Source organism: Hypomesus transpacificus, chromosome 6 (genome assembly GCF_021917145.1).
Source record: "Hypomesus transpacificus isolate Combined female chromosome 6, fHypTra1, whole genome shotgun sequence".
NCBI classification, from domain to species: domain Eukaryota; kingdom Metazoa; phylum Chordata; class Actinopteri; order Osmeriformes; family Osmeridae; genus Hypomesus; species Hypomesus transpacificus.
The window spans coordinates 13553605-13574973 of record NC_061065.1 but is presented as its reverse complement, the minus strand read 5'-3'; the positions used below and the strand labels follow the sequence as shown (position 1 = coordinate 13574973).

The window sequence follows — 21369 nt, the reverse complement described above, 5'->3', positions numbered from 1 at the left end:
GTAATGGGAGGTCAGCAAGGGCTCACCGGGTCGGGGCCAAGCGGTCATGTTCATACTTCAAACACAGCAGGTGTGGATGTTACAATGTGCTCGCCAAACCTGCAAGCTTTATACCTACTATAAAGATCTTGATATGGACAGGTTCTATGGAAAAATCAAACACCATGTTGTGTTGTGAGAAAATAAAAACATCTGAATTATGTAATTTTACTTAATTTCTTTCGGAAATATTTGGAAATGTGTTCCTGGTTCGACCACGTCGCACCAGTCAAACAATGACAAATGAAAGATCTTAATATAAATCCCCCCCCAGAAAAGCTCAAAGACATACAGTACACAGTGTACAGTAAAGAAACAGATGGATCAGGCTGGATGTACATGGAGTGACCCACATAGAAAGTTCCAGATCACTCATGGAATTGATCAGACCACAGGCTTCGTAGAAAGCACTCCAAATGGCAATCAATGGCCGGCTGAACGCCATCCAAGGGTTTCGTTTGCTCCCATGAATATGAGTTCATCAATGCTATCTTTTGATGAGCTCCTCATTGATCCCGAGTGGTTGCATCGGAAGCGCAGACTGTACTCAGGCTCGTGCTTCCATTTCAGTTGGTATCATTTACCGTGCAGGCGATCGCCCTAGACCAACACCTAGTCACATAAATCACGTTTATATAACAAATATTATCGACCAAGGGGCAGCGGTGGATCACATTTTTTTTTTATTCTGGCCATATGATGTCCGTGGCATACATATCTGTGTATATTTTTTCACCTACCTACGCGGTGACACTAATTGCTGGTGGAAAACGGTTGATTGAGCTCGCTAATGAAGCCCCAGAGGATATAAGTATGGGCTTTGATCCCCTCATGCATTTGCCAGGCGTTTGCAGGACTCTAAAATAAGAATATGTTATTATGTGTGTATATACGGTCATGCATATGCCACTAAGAAACACCTTGCTGCTCTGGGAAGTCCAAATTTATCCCCCATTCTTTTGTACCTACACTGAGATCCGTTCCAGAAAACAACTAGTCGGCTTATTTTAGCTAACAATGGGTTAATGCCTGGGCACAGGCTCATTAGGGCTGAACGTTTTGTCAAGGTTTCCAAAATGTAAGCCTCCCACCCCCACCAAATCTCTTCACAAAAGAACACTGATTGAAGCACCAAAACAATTCACTTATCTGTGAGATGCTAAGTGGGCATAATGGCCCCATGCTTCAAAAAGTCTTGTGGTCGTTTTGTGGTAAAAACAAACAAAGAAAAGATGACTTTTCGAGCCTAGGTACAATATATCAACCAAAAAGAATGGGGGGGGGAATCACTGCAAACATTTGGGGAGTTTTGCTGATGTTGCGAGGGCTATGCTTCAATGCGACTACCATACCGCTGTGGCTTCAAATGATCTGAAAGACAGCTGCTTCTTATGGACGTAGCGTCTTCTCCACAAACTCCCACCATATGGCCACAACCTGGATCGGGTCCAACCTGACCTTTATACGGCTCTGTTTGGGCTGGCGTGAAGATTAATGAAGATTTATCGGGATCTTATCCAGAACAACTGCTTCTCGGGGCTATCAGCCAGGCCATCTCCCTGGCCACTGAAACCAAGAAGCGCCATATTGATTACTGAGTAAGACTGTGGGATTAGCTCCTTCTAATACCGCTATCAGAGCCCTTTCGCTGAAGCAGGCGTCTGTCATCTTATGATACTGCGAGCAAAATATAGCACCCAGCTCATGTATAATGACGGAATGCGTGATTGGTGACGCTGAAACCGGCAGGAAAACTAGGTTGTTGAGGTGTATTTGAGTGAATGCTCCTCCCCCCACCCCCCGCCCCCCCCAAACGACTGCGCAGCATCTATCCCAAGTAGGGAGCTCAGGAAGATCCTAACCTCCATATTCATCACCATCAGGTCGAAGCCCAGTTCTAATGAAGAAGCATCCAAAAATCGAACGCATTCGGCTTCTTCGAGCGACGAGATTGGAGCCAGGTTTGAGTATATACACACACTCACCACTATCCTTGTCCCCTGCGATACACTCCTGGATGGAATCACAGAGGCCCAGGCCCAGGCTTGCTGCGCTGGGCAGGGAGCCCAGGATGGAGGCTAGGGAGGGGTGTTTGAGTGCAGGCGCCTCTTCGACCGTGCCGACGTCGTCCGCGTCCTCCTCCGCCGGCCCCGGCCCGCCCAGACCCTGCTCCTCCTGGAGCACCTGGCAGATGAAGTCCTGCTCCAGGTGCTGGGCGGCCGCCTCCAGCTCGTCATCGTTGCCCTCTGGTTCCTCGGGGCTGGGTTGGTCGGACGTCTGGGACAGCCCTTCCTCCAGGGGGTCTGGAGGAGCATATGTGAATGTGACGGGGGGGCATTTGAATTGGGAATGGCATCGAGAACACGTGACTGAACGGCCGCCCCGTGGAACCTCGACGTCCTTTGGAATGTGCTTTACCCAAAGGACACGTGGCATGTCTTGTTGCGATCAGCCCAGAGTTCAATGTGGAGACACGGGGATGATATAGGGTGGAGAGGCATGCAGGGACACACCTGTTTCTCTGGTGTAGGAAGCATACATCCCTCGGAGCTTCGGCCTGCTGTTCTCCAGCTCGGTCTCGATCTCGTCTCGATAGGTGCAGATTTCCCCTGGGAGTAAAGAGCCGATTGTTACGCTGCATAAAGACAGCTGTCACGTTTGATTCGTAGGTTCGTCCCCACATGCATAGACGCGTGTCAGCCGGGTGCAGGGAAAAGCCTACCTTGAACCTCATCCAACTTCTTGGCTAATTCGTGCTCAAGCTAAAAAAAAGGAAATAAAAGAAGAAAAGTTGTTAAGGCATATTAAATGAGATGGATAACACCATATGGGATTTACAGGTTCTTGATTGAAAGTATAACATTAGACAGAGATTTAGCTTGACCTGTATCTGGGAAAACTGTCAGGCTAAACATAGGCTGCCGTCAGAACAATGCTTAGCAATAGACACACTTACTGGGTGCTCATCGCTAGAGTAACTATGGACAGTGTAGTAAATAAAGGCGGTGCCAAGACAAATACCTGGCGCATCCGAACTTTCCGCTGGCCCGCAGTAAAGGAGGGCGGGTCGCACTCCTGCTCCAGATCCACCCGCATGAACTCATCGATGGTCAGCTGACTGGTTGGGGTGTCTTCAAACTCGGTCAATCTGGACGAGAGAGAGGAAGCACCGTTTTGTCACTCTCGCCGCAAAATGAGGTCGAGTACGGTTCTGAGGAACTGAGACTTTCGGAAAGAGGCACGGGGAGAAGGTGATGGAAGTTTCCAGCGCTCACCTCTTCCTCAGAGTGGCCTGGCACACCTTGACCACTCCGATGACGTCCTTGACCGTGCGGTGGAACTCGTGCATCCGGGCAGCCACCAGCAGAGCTTGAGGAGCGGAGAGGAGACGGTTAGAGATGTGCTCTCATGGTCACGTGATCACTTTTACCACCTGGAGTTTTACAAGCTGGAGTCACATTCGTACTTCACCCGCCATACCAAACTAGTAGCAACATTCATTGTTCATATGTATGCAGTTCTTAGAGAGGAATCGGGCTGTGTGTTGAGAGTTTGCAGAAATGGGAAGCTACTTCTATTCTTTCTGGCACCAGCCTTTCACTCTTTGATACAATGGATGAGCTATCTAAATATTTTATTGTGAACTCTATGGCACTGATTGTCTGTTTTTACAGAATCTGCCAGTGACAGTAAAACCAGAATGTCCTCTTCCAAACTTGAATCCTTCAATCGAGGATTTTTTTTGAGAAGTACCATCAATGATTCATGATACATGATTAATTATTCAGATATGGTAGGAACAAATATTGGTGGGTTGAAACTTAGAGGCGAATGTATACGCAGGGAGGAAGTTGTTTGTGCTATTTGTGAGGAGAAAGGGATCTTGCTGACTGCACAGTGCCCTGGCTTAAATGTGTCACTTTAGGACTGAGGCTGTGTGCATCTATAGCTGCTGATATGGAACAGAGTGTTCCAGGACTAAATCATCCAGAAATGCATCTTATTTTCTCTGTTCCATTAAAGAAGTCTCTGACCTTGCATGGCTGGATAAGTAGCATATCTGGGAACAGGCTAGCAAAACTGTAAATCGTGCATCTTTTTTTTCTTCCTCAGGAATATCTCCTCTCGAAAGTGAGGAATGACTTCGAGTATTCAAAAGGAGCACTTAGCCATCCTCACTTTTCAAGCGAGGACCTCGTGACCTGAAGATGGCAAGGTCCATTGCAAATGACCCCAGTAACAAAAAGGTCATCGCTATGGTGACATCTTCCCCGTACCTGCTCCGCAGAGCCCCGAGGGTCTGCGGCCCGTGTGCATCCAATCCCTCTTCATCCTCTGCAGCAGCCGCAGGGCTGTCATGGACACCTCGTGGGTCTTCTCGCCAAACTCCAGCATATGGGCAAAACGGGGAATGTACAGACATGGGTCTGGAACAAAGAAGGCCATATCTGTCATTAGAGAATCCACTCGATTCATCATCAGACGGCCCACTGCCTACTCCAGATTCGTCTATGTTTCTTTGGAAATGTAAAGGCAACAGATAGCATTGTCATCTACTGCACCCATTATTTGTGCGTTAAGATGCGTATATACAGCCAGACCACCGTAGGCAACATGGATAGATTTGACTGCTCTTGATAAAGTTTGTTTTCAGCATTTCTAACCAAACACATTTGACTGAACAAAAATGTATTTACTCTTGCCAATTTTTCTTGGCTCACATTAAGACCACTGTAACTGTCAAGGTTCAAAGGACCAGGTGAGTCTGACATTCGCTCAAGGCCCCTCAGTACTGTGGAGTTGAAGTTGGAAATAGGATCCCACTGGGGGCCTCTTTTTGAAGTACAGTACGACTCCAGAAGCTGGGCTACTGAATGGAAACTCAATCTGGTGAGCTCATTGCCATGAACCATTGAGCAGAGGACATTGGTTTTCATCTGCCGCCTTTCACTGATGTCCTCAACTCAAAGGGCTCGAGAGGCACAGGGGTTTAGAGTCCTTATTGAGTTCAGGGAGAATCTGGGTCCGTTTTGTGGAGCAGGGCCGCTCTAAGGGGACAGTTCTCCATGGGTTGCCACGTCCGACCAAGGATGCACGCTCAGTCTGGAATTGTCCTCATTTTCTAGCTTTCTGCCCGTAACCTATACTGTATTCCCACTGACCTTCACAGACGTTCAATTATGGATGGAAAAAGAGATAGTAGATTGATTATCAGAAGAAACTATAAATAAATGCTACCGATTGGAAGAAACTTTTCAGAGCAATACGTTTTTGCTTATTTTGATTGAATCACGGGTTTGCGTGACAAACACATCAAATAATATAAAAGGAACAGCATAATACATCAGTGTTCATTTGGGATTTCTCTATGTATCTGTCAGAATTGAGTAAAACATAAGTTTGACCATGCAAGTTTCAATGTATTTTGTACTTCCTCACTACGAAAAACCACTCACTGCTAAATGTGCCAGGCAAGACACCATTGTATGATATTGTATGAGGTTTAAGCCGCTTATTTCAGACCATCAGTTTTTTAACCCATCCAAAATGATTCCATTTTGTAGTGGCACGGCCCTCTGTTGGAAAGCCGGGAAACCGGTCTGAGAACGTAGGTTATGCAGGACACAGTAAGCCCAACCCCCCTTCTAGTTCTCTAGTCCTACGGATTTAACATTGCTTCTGGCTGCGTTCAAGCGTCCAGTAACCAAACCTGAATGTTTTTTCTCTGTCAATCGGCCGTCCCGCTTTGGTTTAAGGTAATGTTAAAAACATTGTTGTCCTGTGTTTTCCGATGGATCTAAATGCTTAAAAATCCTAACGCTATGTTGACACCACTTCGAATGAACAGCCTGTAGCCTTCGATTGGGAAGTCAGCGTATTTTTACTATGGTCTATTGGCTGTTTCATCTTTCTCGAAATTCATTGGAGAGCACAGTCTTGAGCAAATTTCACATAACTGCAGCAACACGAAAGCCAGAATTGCATGGGTAGTGTCTTTATTCAATTTGCATGAATGTGTGTAGGCTACTTCGTTGCAGATTACACGGCACTGCATCTATTTGGCGAGCCGTAATACTCTTTGTAAATAGAAAAAAAGTGTCGCTAGAAAATAAGATGTTTGGTGTCGTTTCATATACATGTAGTTCATACTCCTTTTAATTATGCTGTAAGTATTAGTACCACATTGTAGTTTCAAGTAACTTCGCCAGTGGGCTTTCTGGCTTTCCGACCAATGTATACAAACCCCCTATTTCTCTGAATTCTAACACGTTCGTGCAAATAACACAGATCTGATTAGCATGTATGCATGGCCTACTGTTAAATATGAACGTTTGTACGTGCTATTTTGGGGCAATTTGGAGTTATGACGTTTACGGTTGTCAACAATTCTGCAAGGGGTTAAAGGCAGCCCGTATCCGTCTCCATGAATTTTGTAGAGGGAATAGAGATCAGCTGTGGGAGGTGCCTCAGGGCCACTGACGTGCAAAGCCCAAATGACTCTGATTCGTCAATATGGAACTGGGCGTTAGCTTTTGCTAGACAAAACTCCTGCATCTACAATTATATGGTTAAAAATCTTCCAAGCTACTCCAGGAGTGCGAATGGGATAGCCTACATCGCGAATGGCAATTTAATTCCACGTTCCTTTGCTTTTGGAAATAACATACGAAACATTGCAGCTATTGTGGAGGCTATTGTAACACTTTTTAACTGAAGTAGTTTATTACATGGATATGGGAGTCAAGTGAATTTTCGTATACATACACGATGCGATGGAAAAGAGGAGATTGTAACTGCTTTGGAATTATTCAACCGGACGGATACTTTGATGTTGCTGTGCAAATATTTTCAGGGTGTGTAGGAGTTTGATTTACGACCCACTAGTTCATCACACTAATTACACTACTACCATAAGGCACTGTGGGAATAATTGTTTAAATCTATTGCGAGCAATTTTTATGTAGTCTACATCAACTTGTGAATCGGTTGCCAGGTGGATTGGCTCGCTGATGCCAGCACCCCCGGATTGCCTTTATGGCCGGATCATGAAGTTTTTGACATTTTTCCTTTTACTTCCAGAAACCTTGAAAAGGACCAAAAAGGGTGGGAAGCAGTCCGGCAAGCTGCCAGTATGCTATGAAATTGTGACTTTGTCCTTGAAGAAGAAGATGGCTGCAGAACTGTACCCTGCCAGCATCAACACCAACCTCCCGAACAGCAACGACGCCGCAGTGACTGCTGCCAGCAAAAAAAGCATCGTTCAGGTCACCCAAACGGTGACCGTACCGACTACGACTGCTACCCAGCAGAATATCAACAACAACAACGTTGAGACTAGCAGCTGGCAGTCGACTCACCCGACATTGCGAGAAAGGTGTGGGCTGATTTTAAATGGGTTTTTTAATGTGATATGATAGGGCGTTGCATAATCATATGCTACTGTTTAATGAGTATACAATGTCATGCCCTGTATTCTTTATGCATGAAGCTGTTGAATAAAGATCATCTTCCTCTTTCAGGAATGCCTTGATGTTCAATAACGAACACATGGCAGATGTACATTTCATTGTGGGTCCTCCTGGTGAATCACAGAAAGTTCCAGCTCACAAGGTTTGTGTGCCTTCAACCTGTACACATCTACTGCCAAGCATATTTTGTCGATCAAGAATCTATCTGAGGCAAATTTGAGTTGAAGAGATTTTTTTCCACACACCTTTCCCCTTGTTGAGGCCATGGCCATGGCCATAGGTCATACTGGAATTCACATGTTGCCATGCCTTCCCAGTACAACTCAACAAGTTCTAAATGTACATTTGAACCGCATTGGAACCTGTGACACTAAAGCCTTTAGGTTTTCCCAACTAAGACTAACATGTTCCATTCCTGTGATTACAGTATGTATTGGCTGTGGGAAGCTCCGTTTTTGGTGCCATGTTTTATGGCGACCTGGCGGAAGGGGAGTCTGAGATCCATATTCCAGATGTGGAGCCTGCTGCTTTCTTAATTCTCTTAAAGTGAGTAAATGTCAATCTCAGATCTACACCTCATCTCCATACAGACAAGCCTTCTGAAAGCTACTTTGTGGCCACCGTGATCGGCTTATTCAATCACAATTCTCTTTCGGGATTAATAAAGCAGTCTCTTATCTCATCTTTATTTTTGCAATAACACGTTTATGGTGATGCATTATGCATGTTGCTCTTATTGTAAGCAAAGGACATACTAAGCGATAAAACCCTTAATTATCGCTCTGAAACATAGTTTCCTATGACGGGAGCTCAAATGTTATTGTTCATAAATCCCCCCCACCACCACCACCACCACCAAAAAAAACCCTTTGTTTTATCCGTGACTATTTACAATTCCTTATGTAATCCACAGGTACATGTACAGCGACGAGATTGAACTGGAGGCGGACACGGTGCTGGCCACCCTGTACGCCGCCAAGAAGTACATCGTGCCTGCCCTGGCCAAGGCCTGCGTCACCTTCCTGGAGACCAGCCTGGAGGCCAAGAACGCCTGCGTGCTGCTCTCCCAGAGCCGCCTCTTCGAGGAGCCCGACCTGACGCAGCGCTGCTGGGAGGTGATCGACGCCCAGGCGGAGCTGGCGCTGCGCTCCGACGGCTTCTGCGAGATCGACCTGCCCACCCTGGAGATCATCCTGCGCCGGGAGACGCTCAACACGCGCGAGGCCGTGGTCTTCCAGGCCGTGCTGGACTGGGCCGTGGCCGAGTGCCGGAGGCAAGGGCTGGGGCCCACGGCGCGCAACAAGCGGGCCGTGCTGGGCAAGGCGCTGTACATGGTGCGCGTCCCCACCATGACGCTGGCGGAGTTTGCCGACGGGGCGGCCCAGTCGGACGTCCTGACCCTGGAGGAGACGCACGACGTCTTCCTGTGGTACACGGCCGCCAACAAGCCCGAGCTGGACTTCCCGCTGGCGCAGAGGACGGGCCTGACCCCGCAGAGGTGCCACCGCTTCCAGTCGTCCGCCTACCGGAGCAACCAGTGGCGCTACCGGGGCCGCTGCGACAGCATCCAGTTTGCGGTGGACAAGCGGATCTTCATCGCCGGCCTGGGCCTGTACGGCTCGAGCGGCGGGAAGGCCGAGTACAGCGTCCGGATCGAACTGAAGCGCCAGGGGACCACTCTGGCGCAGAACCTGACCACGTTCGTGTCGGACGGCTCCAGCAGCACGTTCTCGGTGTGGTTCGAGCACCCCGTCCAGGTGGAGCAGGACGCGTTCTACACGGTCAGCGCCGTGCTGGATGGGAACGAGCTGAGCTACTTTGGACAGGAAGGAATGACGGAGGTGCAGTGTGGGAAGGTGACCTTCCAGTTCCAGTGCTCCTCAGACAGCACCAATGGCACGGGAGTGCAAGGGGGCCAGATCCCCGAACTTGTCTTCTATGCATGAGCCGTCGTTCCACTTCACCAACATCCATGCCGGAGTGCATTTTGCCACTGGATTTGACCTACTGGGAGGGTAGCTGGAGGGACCGAAACAATTTCTTGCCTTCTTCGACAATGTAGCAATGGGATATGACCTTAACACAGAAGGCTTCTAAGACCTTTGACATATTTTGAGGGAAGGAATGCTCTTCGGTTGTATTTATTGAATATATTAAAGTCCTATGATTTAACTGTTGTTGCTGCGATGTGCAGCCTCGCTTGTACTGTATATATATATACAAGATAGTTGTATTGCACTCCTACTGGCCCACTTCAATTTGTGTGTTGTGTTTTGTACATACATTGAGGCAAGCTTGTTTACAGCTTGAGGCTGGCTGACAAATGACATGTATCTTGTATTAGTTGCGCAGCTTTATGGAACTGCTGAACATAAAAGTTTTTGTGACTGAAACTTTCACGGTTTAGACACTTATTCTTTCACTACACCCACTCGAAGAATGTGCCTGTGTGGTTGGAGACAATAGAGGATTGGATGAAGTCTGTACTCTGCTCCGAAACAGGTTGTGTTGTGTACATTGCTTCATCTTCAGTGCTTCATCTTCTTAACAAACACCTGTTAATGAGGTGTGACAGTTTGAGGCCTATTTAAAGACATCACATCATTATTCTGCAGAGTAGGTAATAACTGTCAAGGTCCATGCAGTATCAGTGCTGCTTTTAAGGTAAAACTTATTCCATTCACTGTTGAGAAGCCATCCTTTTAGATGTCTTTATTCTTGTGTTTTATCATTAACAACCAGCTTGCAAGCTTGTCGACCCTACGAAACCATGAGGAAAGTGCAGGCTTAATGGATTGGTAAAGTTATTGCCGTGATTCCACTTTGAAACACCACTGTGCAATCAGAACGCCACTTAAATGTGGCGAAGGCACAGACAACTCTAATGATTCTCATGCATTGTTCAAGTTCAACTCGGTTCAACCAAACAAGCATTACTCAAGCCTCAATCCACTCAGACAGATATACGAACTCCCATGCTAGGTAAAGTAATGAAAATGGCAGCTTACGTCCTGCCAGCTTGGCAGGCATTGCCACGGGATAAGGACCTGCTAATAAGTCCACTTGATGGGATTATGCAGTCAAGTCCATTAACGTCAGGTTGAGTACCGATGTGTTATAGATTATATTTACCCCCTTGTTTGCTCTCTATTTCTCGCATGACTTCATTCGAATTTGCTTTGAAAAAAACGGGAGGTGTTTATTTTCAAATCGATGAAACAGGACTTACGTTTTTATGAGGGAAGAGTGCATTTACAAAGATACTGGGCTCATTGAAGCCAAAAGTGTCCTACAGTTGGCATTTTCAGGAAACTCTATTCATGGACACAAAAACTGTTGTGATTATCAAGTCGAGTGGGGATAGATTTCAGAACTTCTCAACAAAAAGAATCCCAGAAAGAAATCTACGAGCCAATTCATGCAAAGCTGACACGGATACCAATTACATCGTCACAATTTCAATCCACTGAGATCAGTATTGTGGCTGACTGTAGTCAGATATGAGCAGGGATTGGTCATTACCTATGGCTGGAGAGTTGATGCATAGCTCCCGGGCTAGCATGAGAAAGGTTTTCCCAAGGATGTATACATTCACCTGTCGACAGGAAAGGGATGTTAAGGATGTTCCAACTGCATTTCAACACCTCAATTAGAAAAAAATTATTTTTATCCTATGAACAAATCCAACCTGTAGATTTATATGTAAATGAATCAAAACATGAACGGTTAGGAGGTGACTGTCGGATAAAAGGGCCTGTTTGGTCGAGTAGCTGGTTGGTTTACGAGCCAACTAGTCTGTTTTCAGAGGGCAGTGATGTCGACCTCAGTCTGCTCTGGCTCTGTTTAGGGATGTGCTGTCCATGGGTCAAGATGAAGATATCTGAAGCTAGGCCAGAGAGTGGAATCGTTTTCTCTGGAATCAGGAATGCACCCAGCTTAGTGCTGTGAATTCTCGGGATTGGTGGCATATTTCTAGACCTGACAACAAGCCTCCAATGGGGATCTATGACAGCTGGGGGGGTAAAATAAGCAAGGAACCAGCTGTGTCCTACTGAAATGCTTCCCACTGGGAATGACTCGCATTAAAAACCATGACTGATTCATCATCAAACTCCCACTAGCATATCATGCACACATGACAGTCATTTACTTTGGCCAATAACCACACAGCAACCTAAAAAATTGAATCGTGAGCTATAAGCTAATGCGTCATTAATCTGATAGCACTCAGACCGCTTTTATAGTTTATCTAGAAGAAGAGAAAAAAGTCAAGTCACAATGTCGAAGGTTTGGTTGGACTTCCACATGAATAGGGTGATGTCATCAGCCATTTGTAGTCTATCCACATTAGACACTATAGTGGGAAATGTAACTGTCATTTGATCCAGACACATATACTGAAAGCAATCCCAAGAAAGGAAGAGATCGTGCTGTTTCATAGACAGTTGGAACAATAGACCAGTGAGTAAAACCAACACACAAAAAAAAGAATGTAAATCCTACCTGTAGTAGATCACTCAGGTCCAGGAGCATGTCTGCACAGGAGGGAGTTGAGGAAATGCATGGGCGTAATGTAGGCTCCATTGACATGGATTCAACTCTAAACACAGGAAATGACTGCTATCGACTAAATGCTTCGCGATTCATGTGATAACAATGAGTACATCGAGTGACGTTCGAAAACAACTCCACGCAAAGCCTCATCTACGGGACTTGGGCGGAGATTTACATTTAGTCATTTAGCAGACGCTCTTATCCAGAGCGACTTACAGTAAGTACAGGGACATTCCCCCCGAGGCAAGTAGGGTGAAGTGCCTTGCCCAAGGACACAACGTCATTTGGCACGGCAGGGAATCGATCCGGTAACCTTCTGATTACTAGCACGTAATCAAAGTGTCCCACTTTTGAGACAAGGAACTTGCCCACACTCCCGTCATTGCTCAGTGTAACACAGGATGGTCTGCCTGTTGCCTCCATCACCCCGGCCTCCACCCTTGGTTGTGTGTACCCTCCACCTAAGGGGGGATGTGCATCATAGCTCTCTGTCGCGGATGTCGAGACGGTGTCTCCGTTTGGTTGGGCGGAGATCCGGTGCGAGGAGAACCATACATGCCAAGACGAATGTTTGCATGATCAATAAAGTTTTTATTACATACTACGGAGTCAGCTGCATAAAGGACCCGTCGAATAATATCCAAACTACGTTTATGGAACATGACCGATTCTGGTTTAGGATCAATGTATTATTTCAAATATTCCTACTAAATCCATCTGTAAAATGTGTCCAAATGGGACAGTCTAGGATTCTCTTTCACCTTTTGACTTTAAAAAGCAGTTGATCATGTCAAGTGGTTGGTTTGAATCCTTAAAACTCGAACGGTATCTCAGAAAATGTCGAAGCCTATTTCTGACATTGAACTCTAAAGTCCAGGCGGTATTAAAGCTCCCTCCTCAGGCGGGGTTCATGCGGTCAAATACTGTCTGTGGCACAGGAAGGGTCGACTGGGCGTTGTCATGTGGGCCTCTGTGATATGAGTCGATGCATATGCTGATGCCAGGGTCTCTCTGCAGTCAAGCGTCGCTGATTCAAAGTCCCCGATGGTTGCTTCGTCCCTTCGGCTGGCACTGCTAAATATAGCACAGGGCCTGCAGTGCCACACTAGTGCGTGCACACACACACACACACACACACAGAGACACACACACACACAGACACACACACAGAGACACACACACAGAGACACACACACAGACACACACACACAGACACACACACAGACACACACACACACACAGAGACACACACACAGACACACACACACAGACACAAACACACAGACACACACTTTCAGAAACTGCAGTTGAGGTCACCTAGAGACAGACTGCTTCTGACTGTAGGTTATCACTCAGTTTAATAGGCTGAGAATAACTTACTCTCCTGACCTGACTTGGGATCACTGGGCACACACATGAGCACACACATGAGCACACACACGAGCACACACACGCCAGAACACCTTCACAAAGCCGCAAACTGAACACATTAAAAGTGCTCTGCCTTGCCAACATAGACTCTCACTTGACTACATCTACACCTACACATACACACACACGCACACACACACACATCGCCTCACAAGCGGCCCATTAATCCCGACGAGGGGTGAGATTAGCGCCACGGAAAGGGGAAAGGGATTATCCTTCGCAGGCATCGAGAGATAAGGCCTACGGTGGCTGTTTGGCAAGGACAATCACTCTGAGCATCTTAATGAAATGATAAGCTAACCCTGCGGAGCCACAGGGTCTCCCGGGGGCACATGGAAGGGCTCACCAGGCACTGGTGCCCTTGGCTCCCTGTCAAGGAGGTTGAGTTGGGGGCGCAGTACAAGTGGGTTTACCTGTGCGCTGGGACTCCTTTGGGTTTATGGATAAAAACCCCTCAGGTTGTTCACTGAACTTTTGGAACAAGATGGGAATATAGAGAGAGGGAGATTTTTCGAATAGTAGGTCAGGTGCTGCTATCAGGCAATTTGTGGGCTGCATCCCCACTATCATCCAGCTCATCTTTTCCATCATCTCTGCCGGAGTTGGTGAATCAGGTGAATGTCCCATATTCGTGCGATGGCTCTGATAAGCGCAACCATATAAGATGGAGGTTTTCTTTTTTCTTTTACCCCCTCCCAAGAGACAAAACCCCGCTCGAGTTTGGGATTGCGAGAGAACGTTCGAGGCGGTTCGACAAAGCCGCGAAAAGTGACGCCGAGACGAGTCGGAACGAACGGAGACAAAATGTTCCCGCCGCGGCTCCTCGCTACCTCTGACGGTTGCGTGCGCCTTTTGTGGTGAGAGAACAGAGGGCGTGGGACGCCTGCGAAGGCCCCGGGATCCTGGATCCTCTTTCTTCCCTCGCTCCCATGTGTTCACCCTGCTCCCAGCCCCATCCCTAGGGGCTCCCACGCCCCTGCGTGTGTACCTGTCCTCCTCTAGCAACCACACAACGCATGCACTCTTCCCACACGCCCTGCTATATACGTGTACAGTCTACGATGGCCCAATCACCATCGGACACATGTAACTGTTTAGAAAGCGTGCTGTCTTTACAGCAACAAAAAATGGAACGACGGCACGCCTCCAACAGAAGGGATTTCCATGTGGGTTTTCGCGAAGAGAGCGAACCACCTGAGAGGTTGAGAGTTCAAACCCCATGTACACCACTGTCGGCAGTCTGATGGGAATGCTGAGGGACGTGTCGCCGACATGGCAAAAACGTCCACATTGTCATAGAAATGTCACAGCACATCGTGCACGGCACACCGTCCCTGCTCAAGTGCGCCGTGACATTGAGCCCGGGTGACAGGGTTATCTACATGAGTCACGACGATGACAAACGGAGGGCTCGGGGATATGGGTTTCCTGTGAACCTGACACGGCTGGAGACGTGGCACAGAATACCGTGCCGGAGCCGGGGAGGGAAGATGAGCGGAGATGGAGGCTGGCCCGCCGGAATCACTTAGAGATAATTGTTCACTTTATGTCTCTCCCGGTACGTGTGCAGCGGGGATATTGACCAACAAAAGAAAATGGAGTCGAGTGCGGGGCTTTTCAAGTCTGGGAACGTTAAGAAACCCAAGACGAAGGCGGGGGAGGCGAGCGTTGATGATGATTCAGCACGTTGCGAAAACAAAACATATTTTGTCACGTACCACACAGTGAGCCGTTGTTGCACAGCAGGTTGCGTCACTCGTCGACTCACAAACCCCCGCGTCACAAAGGATACGAGGCGTGCCCTCCGTCCGGCAGACCAGGTAGAGGCAGGCGGCGATGATGTGCGCCATCTTGCGCCCTCGCGTCAGGTGTTTGCTCACCACCATCTTGAAGAAATTGAAGGCCGTGTCCAGGCAGTGCTGGTTGAGCTGCAGCTGGCTGCCCAGGTTGTGGATCTGTCGTTTCCCTGGAGACCAAAAAAACACGTCCGCGTTAGGGGGTAGAGACCGCGCAAACGCAATACGCCCTGTAGCGTACGCAGGCGGGGCGCACACACACAAACATAAAGACACACACGTTACACATACACGCACACACAAAACACCAAGGCATGACTTCACACGCAGGTGTTTTGGCTTGCCAGTCGTGGTGATGTCATGAGAGCGGGCCAGACAGGCTGTAGTAATGGGCCCTGACACACCGCTCCCGTGGTGCTCCTAGGGCTTAAGACAGCTGCGTACTCCCCAGAGAGAGGCCATCTGCAGTTCAGCCTCTCACACACACACAAACGTTTCACACAAACCCTCCAGAGCGAGAACGTACACGCACGCCCCAGAATTGCACGGTCGGTGCACTAACATTTCACATGGGGCAGGTTTGGCATGTGACACGACAAAAGTAATACAGCCCTTGACTACCTGACCAAGAAACAGCACACTTCATCTGTATGACTTAATACAGGTACACAAAATAAAAGAAAAAAGAAAGAAAAAAACTGATTCGGTTCCCTGAAGTGCTCTGGGTGGTGAACCACAAGAGGGGTTCTATGTACGGTGGATGTATATTGACAGGATGCGCTTGGCTCTGTGGAGTGGCATATCCCTGCTGAGTGTGTGTGGGGGTGCTTGTGTGTGCACACGAGGCTTGCTTCTGAACAGGTTTGTTGAGGATGTGGTGGAGGGATGGCTGTCGGCATGCCTACCAGCCAGCGCCAGAAATAACCCCAAAGCTTTTAAGAGCGTCGTCTAATCCCTCTATTATGGAACCGCTGTGTGTGTGGTGGTGGTGGTGGTGGGGGGGGGGGGGGAGTATGTGTGTAAATACTTGTGTGATATAAGACTTACTGTCCATGCTACCAATACAATGATAATGGTCGGGCGGAGGGTTTTGGAAGCACTCATGCATGCCTGCATACTGTATGTACATTCATGTGAGCGTATTCACAGTTTAGCCGTAAAGTCCGAAACACAATTTGACTTTACCTGTTGTGAACACATACAACACGTTGTCTATTGTTTTGCAGACATACAGTATCATTACACATACTGACAGACACATGCAAAGATATAAACACCCCCCCCCCCCACCACACACACACACACACACCTTTCTAATCCTAGTGTTTACACGGCTGTGGTGTGTTTCTGGATTAAGGGGGAGGGCTGCAGAGTCTGGGTAATCTAACAGTTACATAACCACACCGGAGTACTTTATATGGGCTGTGTCTGTACATCTCTGCCCTACCACCCACTCTCTGCTGTTTTCTGTCTCGCTGCTATATTAGTTATATAGCTCTACTGACCTGTATTAAAGCGTAGTGGTGAATGATACTATGTTATCTAGGATTATATTTAACAATATTATCAGTACATAATAATAGTACTAGTTAAAAATAAAATTATATATATATATATATATACACACATTTAAAAAAATACATAGGCTATATAAAATGTTTAAATGAACAAAAACTGAATGGTAGCCATATTACTTGAATTCAGAAACCCATTAATGTATGACTGTTCGAAATTAGCAAAACCCTACATAATCCTTTGCAATGTATCTGCTAGAGTGTCTCCATGAAAATAAAATAAGCGCATTGAGTCTTTTGTCGCTTTTGAGGCAGACGGGGAGAGTAACCGCCTCTAAAACACAGAGCCACTGTATCTCATTTTCCACAACGCAATGATGTGTTTATTAGATCAACCTTTCTGCTGCGAATAAACCGCGGAGGTCAACCGAACCGAAACAGCCAAATGTTCCAGCAGCGATGGTTGGCATCCTGTTTGTGCAGCTGTACCCATCTGTGTGTGCATGGGTGCGAATGATAAGTGACTGGGAGTTTTGTGTGCGAACGTTTGTGTGCGTGCGTGCGTGCGTGCGTGCGCTCATCTGGTGGAGGCAACCCAGGTGTGATGTATGCTCAGAGACCACAGTGGGAAATGTAATCTAATCTGTTCATCTCCCCCCACCCTCTCGCTCTCTCCCCCCCCTCTCTCTCTTTTTTCTCTCACTCTCTTCCTCACTCTTTCTGTCCTAACTTTTCCAATCAGATGGCGAAGATATGTGAACGTGGAGATGGGTGAGGAGATAAATGGCTGATGTATGACTTAAAACTCATATGAAGATCAGTACGGAGGACGGATGCCTTGGGCATACTGTGCAGGTCCCAGTTGGACGTCAGAGTTGTGACTGGACTGTGAAGAACTCACCGTTCTGTAGCGTCTGAGCACGTGACTCCTTCCCAATACTGGTGTGAAACCCGGTGCCCAGGAGCGGGGCTTTGACTGGACCTAAGAGACGGCAGGAAATTACAAACCCAAGTCAGATGGCTGAGCGGTTAGGGAGTCGGGCTGTTAATCAGAAGGTTGCCGGTTTGATTCCCCGGCGGTGCAAAAGTGACGTTGTGTCCTTGGGTAAGGCACTTCACCCTACTTGCCTCGGGGGGAATGTCCCTGTACTTATTTTGAGTCGCTCTGGATAAGAGCGTCTGCTAAATGTAAATGTGAGCATCACCAAATAACACTGAGCCTATGTTCCCTTCCTTTCTAACGCCACACCTTAGAGAGATTGATATAGGTGTCAAGCCATTAGACTAACTGTTGTTTTCTTAAAATTCTTATTTCTTAAAATTCTTGTAGTGTGGTCTTGTAGTGTGGTCATGCACTAAAAATTACACTGTCACTGTTGAAAGATTCATGAAGAAATACGAAGACAGAATGACACCGTTTGCATGACAACACCGCCGATGAGTCCTTTCAAAACGTATTAAAGCGTCAGTGTCAATGACTTAAAAAATCGTTTACATGAACACAGATTTAATGTACTTTATTGTTTACAATGCTCACCATAGAGGTGTATTGTTACAGTGTAAAGAAAATATATATGTTGCCACCTGCTGGTACTAGATTGCTACCAGTTCAACTGGCCTAGATCAGGCTTTATTCCAAGCAGCAATGGATGACAATGTGTCTCCATCTGCTGGTTGGAAGCTGACAAAATCAAAATTAGTATGAACTTTGCTTCTATTACAGTTTTTTTCCAAATGCTTAAGCACAATTTTGAAAACAGGGCTCACTTTGTCAAAACACAACACACAAATTCACACAACTAGACACACACATAGCAGAACACCTCCAATCTTTTGCAAAATGACACTTTGTTCAAAACTATACAATCATGTATAAAAACCAATTTCTGTCACCGTATGCCACACACATGGTTCAATCAGTTACACACTGTAGTGATAAATGTTAAAACACTTTTACACTGACTATTCTTTTCTAATGATATAACCTGTTTGATTTTTGTCAGATATATTGTTCCAGTAGAGTAGGCAGGGTTTCCCGCAGAAAATGTCTTAGTTAAGGTGGTAGGGTGGGGTTTGCCGTCAGACCGGGGAGGGGTGTCTAGTTTGTGCGATAGACTAATGTGTTCTGCAGAGAAAGGAGACTGGCATTGGTCACGGTTTGAAATGGAAGGGAGAAAACAGGACAACGGCGGATATCGCAATCAAAAAATTAAAATAACTGACTACGTAGTTAAGGCGGCAGGCGTGTGTTGCTTAGGCGGCCGCCTTCACTGAAAAGGGCAAAGGAAAACCCTGGTAGGTACAAGTACATGAATATGTTGACCAAACACAACACACAAGACTAGTATTGCACACTGCTGAAAATATTTACGGTATTTCTCCACATTGTTTACATAAAGGTTGCGTTTTGTGCAGAGAATCTGAACATATTTCAAATTGAAAACTGTATAGTAGGCTACATACTGTAAACACAGCAAACACATTTGTGGAGAGAAATCAAAGTATTTAGCAATGAAATACAGTATATTGTTTCAATCATGGACTGCTGTGAATGTGTACAAAGTACTAATATAGTGCATATTGTAGGCTACATGTTAATGTACAGTGGACAGTAGAGAATAGTAGTTTTCATCTGTGCTCTTGTCGAAATGTCCAAATCACTGTTGCAACAGAGGTTGGGCTGAACTCTCTGTCCAGGCTCTCTGAATGGTCAACCGCTGTTCAAATGTCATAAGACACTGTAAATTTGCCCCATTATTCCACGGCCTCAGGTCTACCTCTCCTTACTCCTCTTCCTTCACGGGCTCTCCCTCTCATCCTACCTCTCCCTCTTCCTCTTCCTGCAACACTGCCTTCCATTTTTGATGAGGACAAGTACACTGACCTGTTGCCTTTTTATAGTGCTTACACCTGATTGGTGTGTTTACAGTTTTAAAAAGGCAATGAAGTGACATAACCTTACATTTCTGTGTCCAATGTAGAAAAGTGTGTTTAGTGATTTGCAAAACACTGTGCAGTAGTTTTGCATATAGTGTGAAGATGAGAATGTGCTTACAGTTGTGCAGGTTTGGGGTTCTGTTTTGCTCCTTGAGTCTCAGATTTCACTAACTGTGTGTTATTTGACATTTTTGTGTCTAAGCAATCGGAAAAAACTGTCATGTCTCACTAAATGTGTAAATGATCAAATATTCCGTTTATTTCCGTTTATGTGAGCCTCGATAAACGACACAACCATAGTGTGCTATAATGAAAATGGAAGTTCGATCAAACATTCTGCAATTTACAATACTGCTAAAATGTGACCGGATGCAAGGGTGCATTCCAACACCCATACTGCCATACTATTTAGCCTCGTAAGTCCAATGCATCGTAGGTTGTGTCAAATGCAGTATCCCATGGACACCAGGATGTCCTACTACATTGTGCACACACACAAAAAAAATCTGGAATACTAAATAGTACAGCATGGTAGCATGAGTATCCCGATTTGAATAGGCCCTGCAAGGAGGTCTTACCGTCTGCAGAGACGAACTGCCCCACGGCCGATGATATCCCACCGCTGCCCTCGACAAACTGCACCTCAGACACAATGATGTTGTCCTCCAAGACAGACCCACAGCTTGTGCAAACAGCATTGCCCCGAGCCTGGTCGAGATCGATATCGGAGCAGCCACAGTTCTTGCACACACGGGACGTCATGTTGACTGCCTGGTGATAAACCTATTTCAAATGAGAGCAAGGTCAGTTTGAAACTTTACAAGTCCAATGCAGACATGTAAGGGGTTCCCTGTTGGTCTGTCGAAAGCTTGAAAGTTTACATTGGCTTCTTTCAATGACCATAAAGGTTTTGTAACGTTTTATTATAGGCACTAACTTCCTCATGTATTCATAGTTAATTACAGTGTCAATCTGTATAAAATAACCATGGTATCATATTTCCGAGCGTTATACTAACATAGATTTGTGGGTGCAATAACTAAACGGTTATACAGATTGACTTTAATCGAAAGTTGGTGTTTGGTCATGGACGCGGTGTTGTTAAACGTCAGAACGCGCCCATATAGGTTATAACACGCCCACTTACAGTATGTAAGGAAATAGTTTTAATTGCATCATTGCATGTACAATAATATAGCTAGTTAAAGTTTGAATGGGCTAAGCTGTTTGTATTGCATGTGCAAGTAGCTATCTAACTTACCAACGGCGCTGCGGCTGAATAGTTTCCGTCAGACGACGATCAAAGCTTTGCAGGTTAAAGGCTTGAGACTCTAGCTAGTCTGTTTTTTTTCTTCGTTTCTAATTGCATGGGAGCATTATGGCTTGCATTCTGTATAGAAAACAATTAATAATAAATGGACTTTGGGTTTTAATTGTAACATATCCATTTGATCATAAATTGTACAATCCACAAGATGCTAGACTGATCCAATGTTTTGACTTTTGCAGAAGTCCACTTAACATGACGTAACTTTCCAACACCTAGACAAAGTCACAAGTTAGAGGGGTGCTAAAGGTTGTCGATGATGATTTGTATGTGCAGATCATTAAAATGTTCCATTATTTTGA

General features: G+C 46.2%; 2 protein-coding genes across 5 annotated transcripts in view; one reads left to right on the top strand and one right to left on the bottom strand.

The window, feature by feature from the left end:
* Nucleotides 1–21249, bottom strand: part of brf1b (BRF1 RNA polymerase III transcription initiation factor subunit b) — a 46674-nt gene extending 25425 nt beyond the window's left edge. For both annotated transcript variants that reach the window (XM_047021837.1, XM_047021838.1), the window contains exons 1-12: nucleotides 21002–21249; nucleotides 20319–20523; nucleotides 17705–17785; nucleotides 15286–15459; nucleotides 12012–12043; nucleotides 11031–11103; nucleotides 4317–4466; nucleotides 3315–3408; nucleotides 3061–3187; nucleotides 2762–2801; nucleotides 2553–2648; nucleotides 2025–2342 (exon numbers count right to left, since the gene is read on the bottom strand). In XM_047021837.1, coding sequence (XP_046877793.1) covers nucleotides 2025–2342; nucleotides 2553–2648; nucleotides 2762–2801; nucleotides 3061–3187; nucleotides 3315–3408; nucleotides 4317–4466; nucleotides 11031–11103; nucleotides 12012–12043; nucleotides 15286–15459; nucleotides 17705–17785; nucleotides 20319–20502 — 1369 coding nt within the window. In that variant the 5' untranslated portion in view covers nucleotides 20503–20523; nucleotides 21002–21249. The remainder of the gene's footprint in view (nucleotides 1–2024; nucleotides 2343–2552; nucleotides 2649–2761; nucleotides 2802–3060; nucleotides 3188–3314; nucleotides 3409–4316; nucleotides 4467–11030; nucleotides 11104–12011; nucleotides 12044–15285; nucleotides 15460–17704; nucleotides 17786–20318; nucleotides 20524–21001) is intronic.
* On the top strand, nucleotides 5668–10071 carry btbd6b (BTB (POZ) domain containing 6b). 3 transcript variants are annotated; one of them, XM_047021855.1, is made up of 5 exons: nucleotides 5668–5795; nucleotides 7120–7414; nucleotides 7560–7650; nucleotides 7936–8054; nucleotides 8422–10059. In XM_047021855.1, exons 2-5 carry the CDS (start codon nucleotides 7209–7211, stop codon nucleotides 9452–9454), a joined length of 1449 nt encoding a protein of 482 aa, XP_046877811.1. In that variant the 5' UTR covers nucleotides 5668–5795; nucleotides 7120–7208; the 3' UTR covers nucleotides 9455–10059. The 3 variants fall into 3 exon arrangements, with proteins under 3 accessions (XP_046877811.1, XP_046877808.1, XP_046877810.1); XM_047021854.1 differs by lacking the exon at nucleotides 5668–5795 and adding an exon at nucleotides 5865–6893; XM_047021852.1 differs by lacking the exon at nucleotides 5668–5795 and having other exon boundaries at nucleotides 5862–7414; nucleotides 8422–10071.
* Nucleotides 21250–21369: the final 120 nt, after the last annotated feature.

Bases quoted from the DNA above. Each gene is read 5' to 3' on its own strand.
- btbd6b (XM_047021852.1), top strand. From the start codon at position 7,050: ATGCCAGCACCCCCGGATTGCCTTTATGGCCGGATCATGAAGTTTTTG. The intron at 7,651-7,935 runs GTTTGTGTGCCT...CTGTGATTACAG, and splicing joins AGAAAGTTCCAGCTCACAAG to TATGTATTGGCTGTGGGAAG. The intron at 8,055-8,421 runs GTGAGTAAATGT...TGTAATCCACAG, and splicing joins GCTTTCTTAATTCTCTTAAA to GTACATGTACAGCGACGAGA.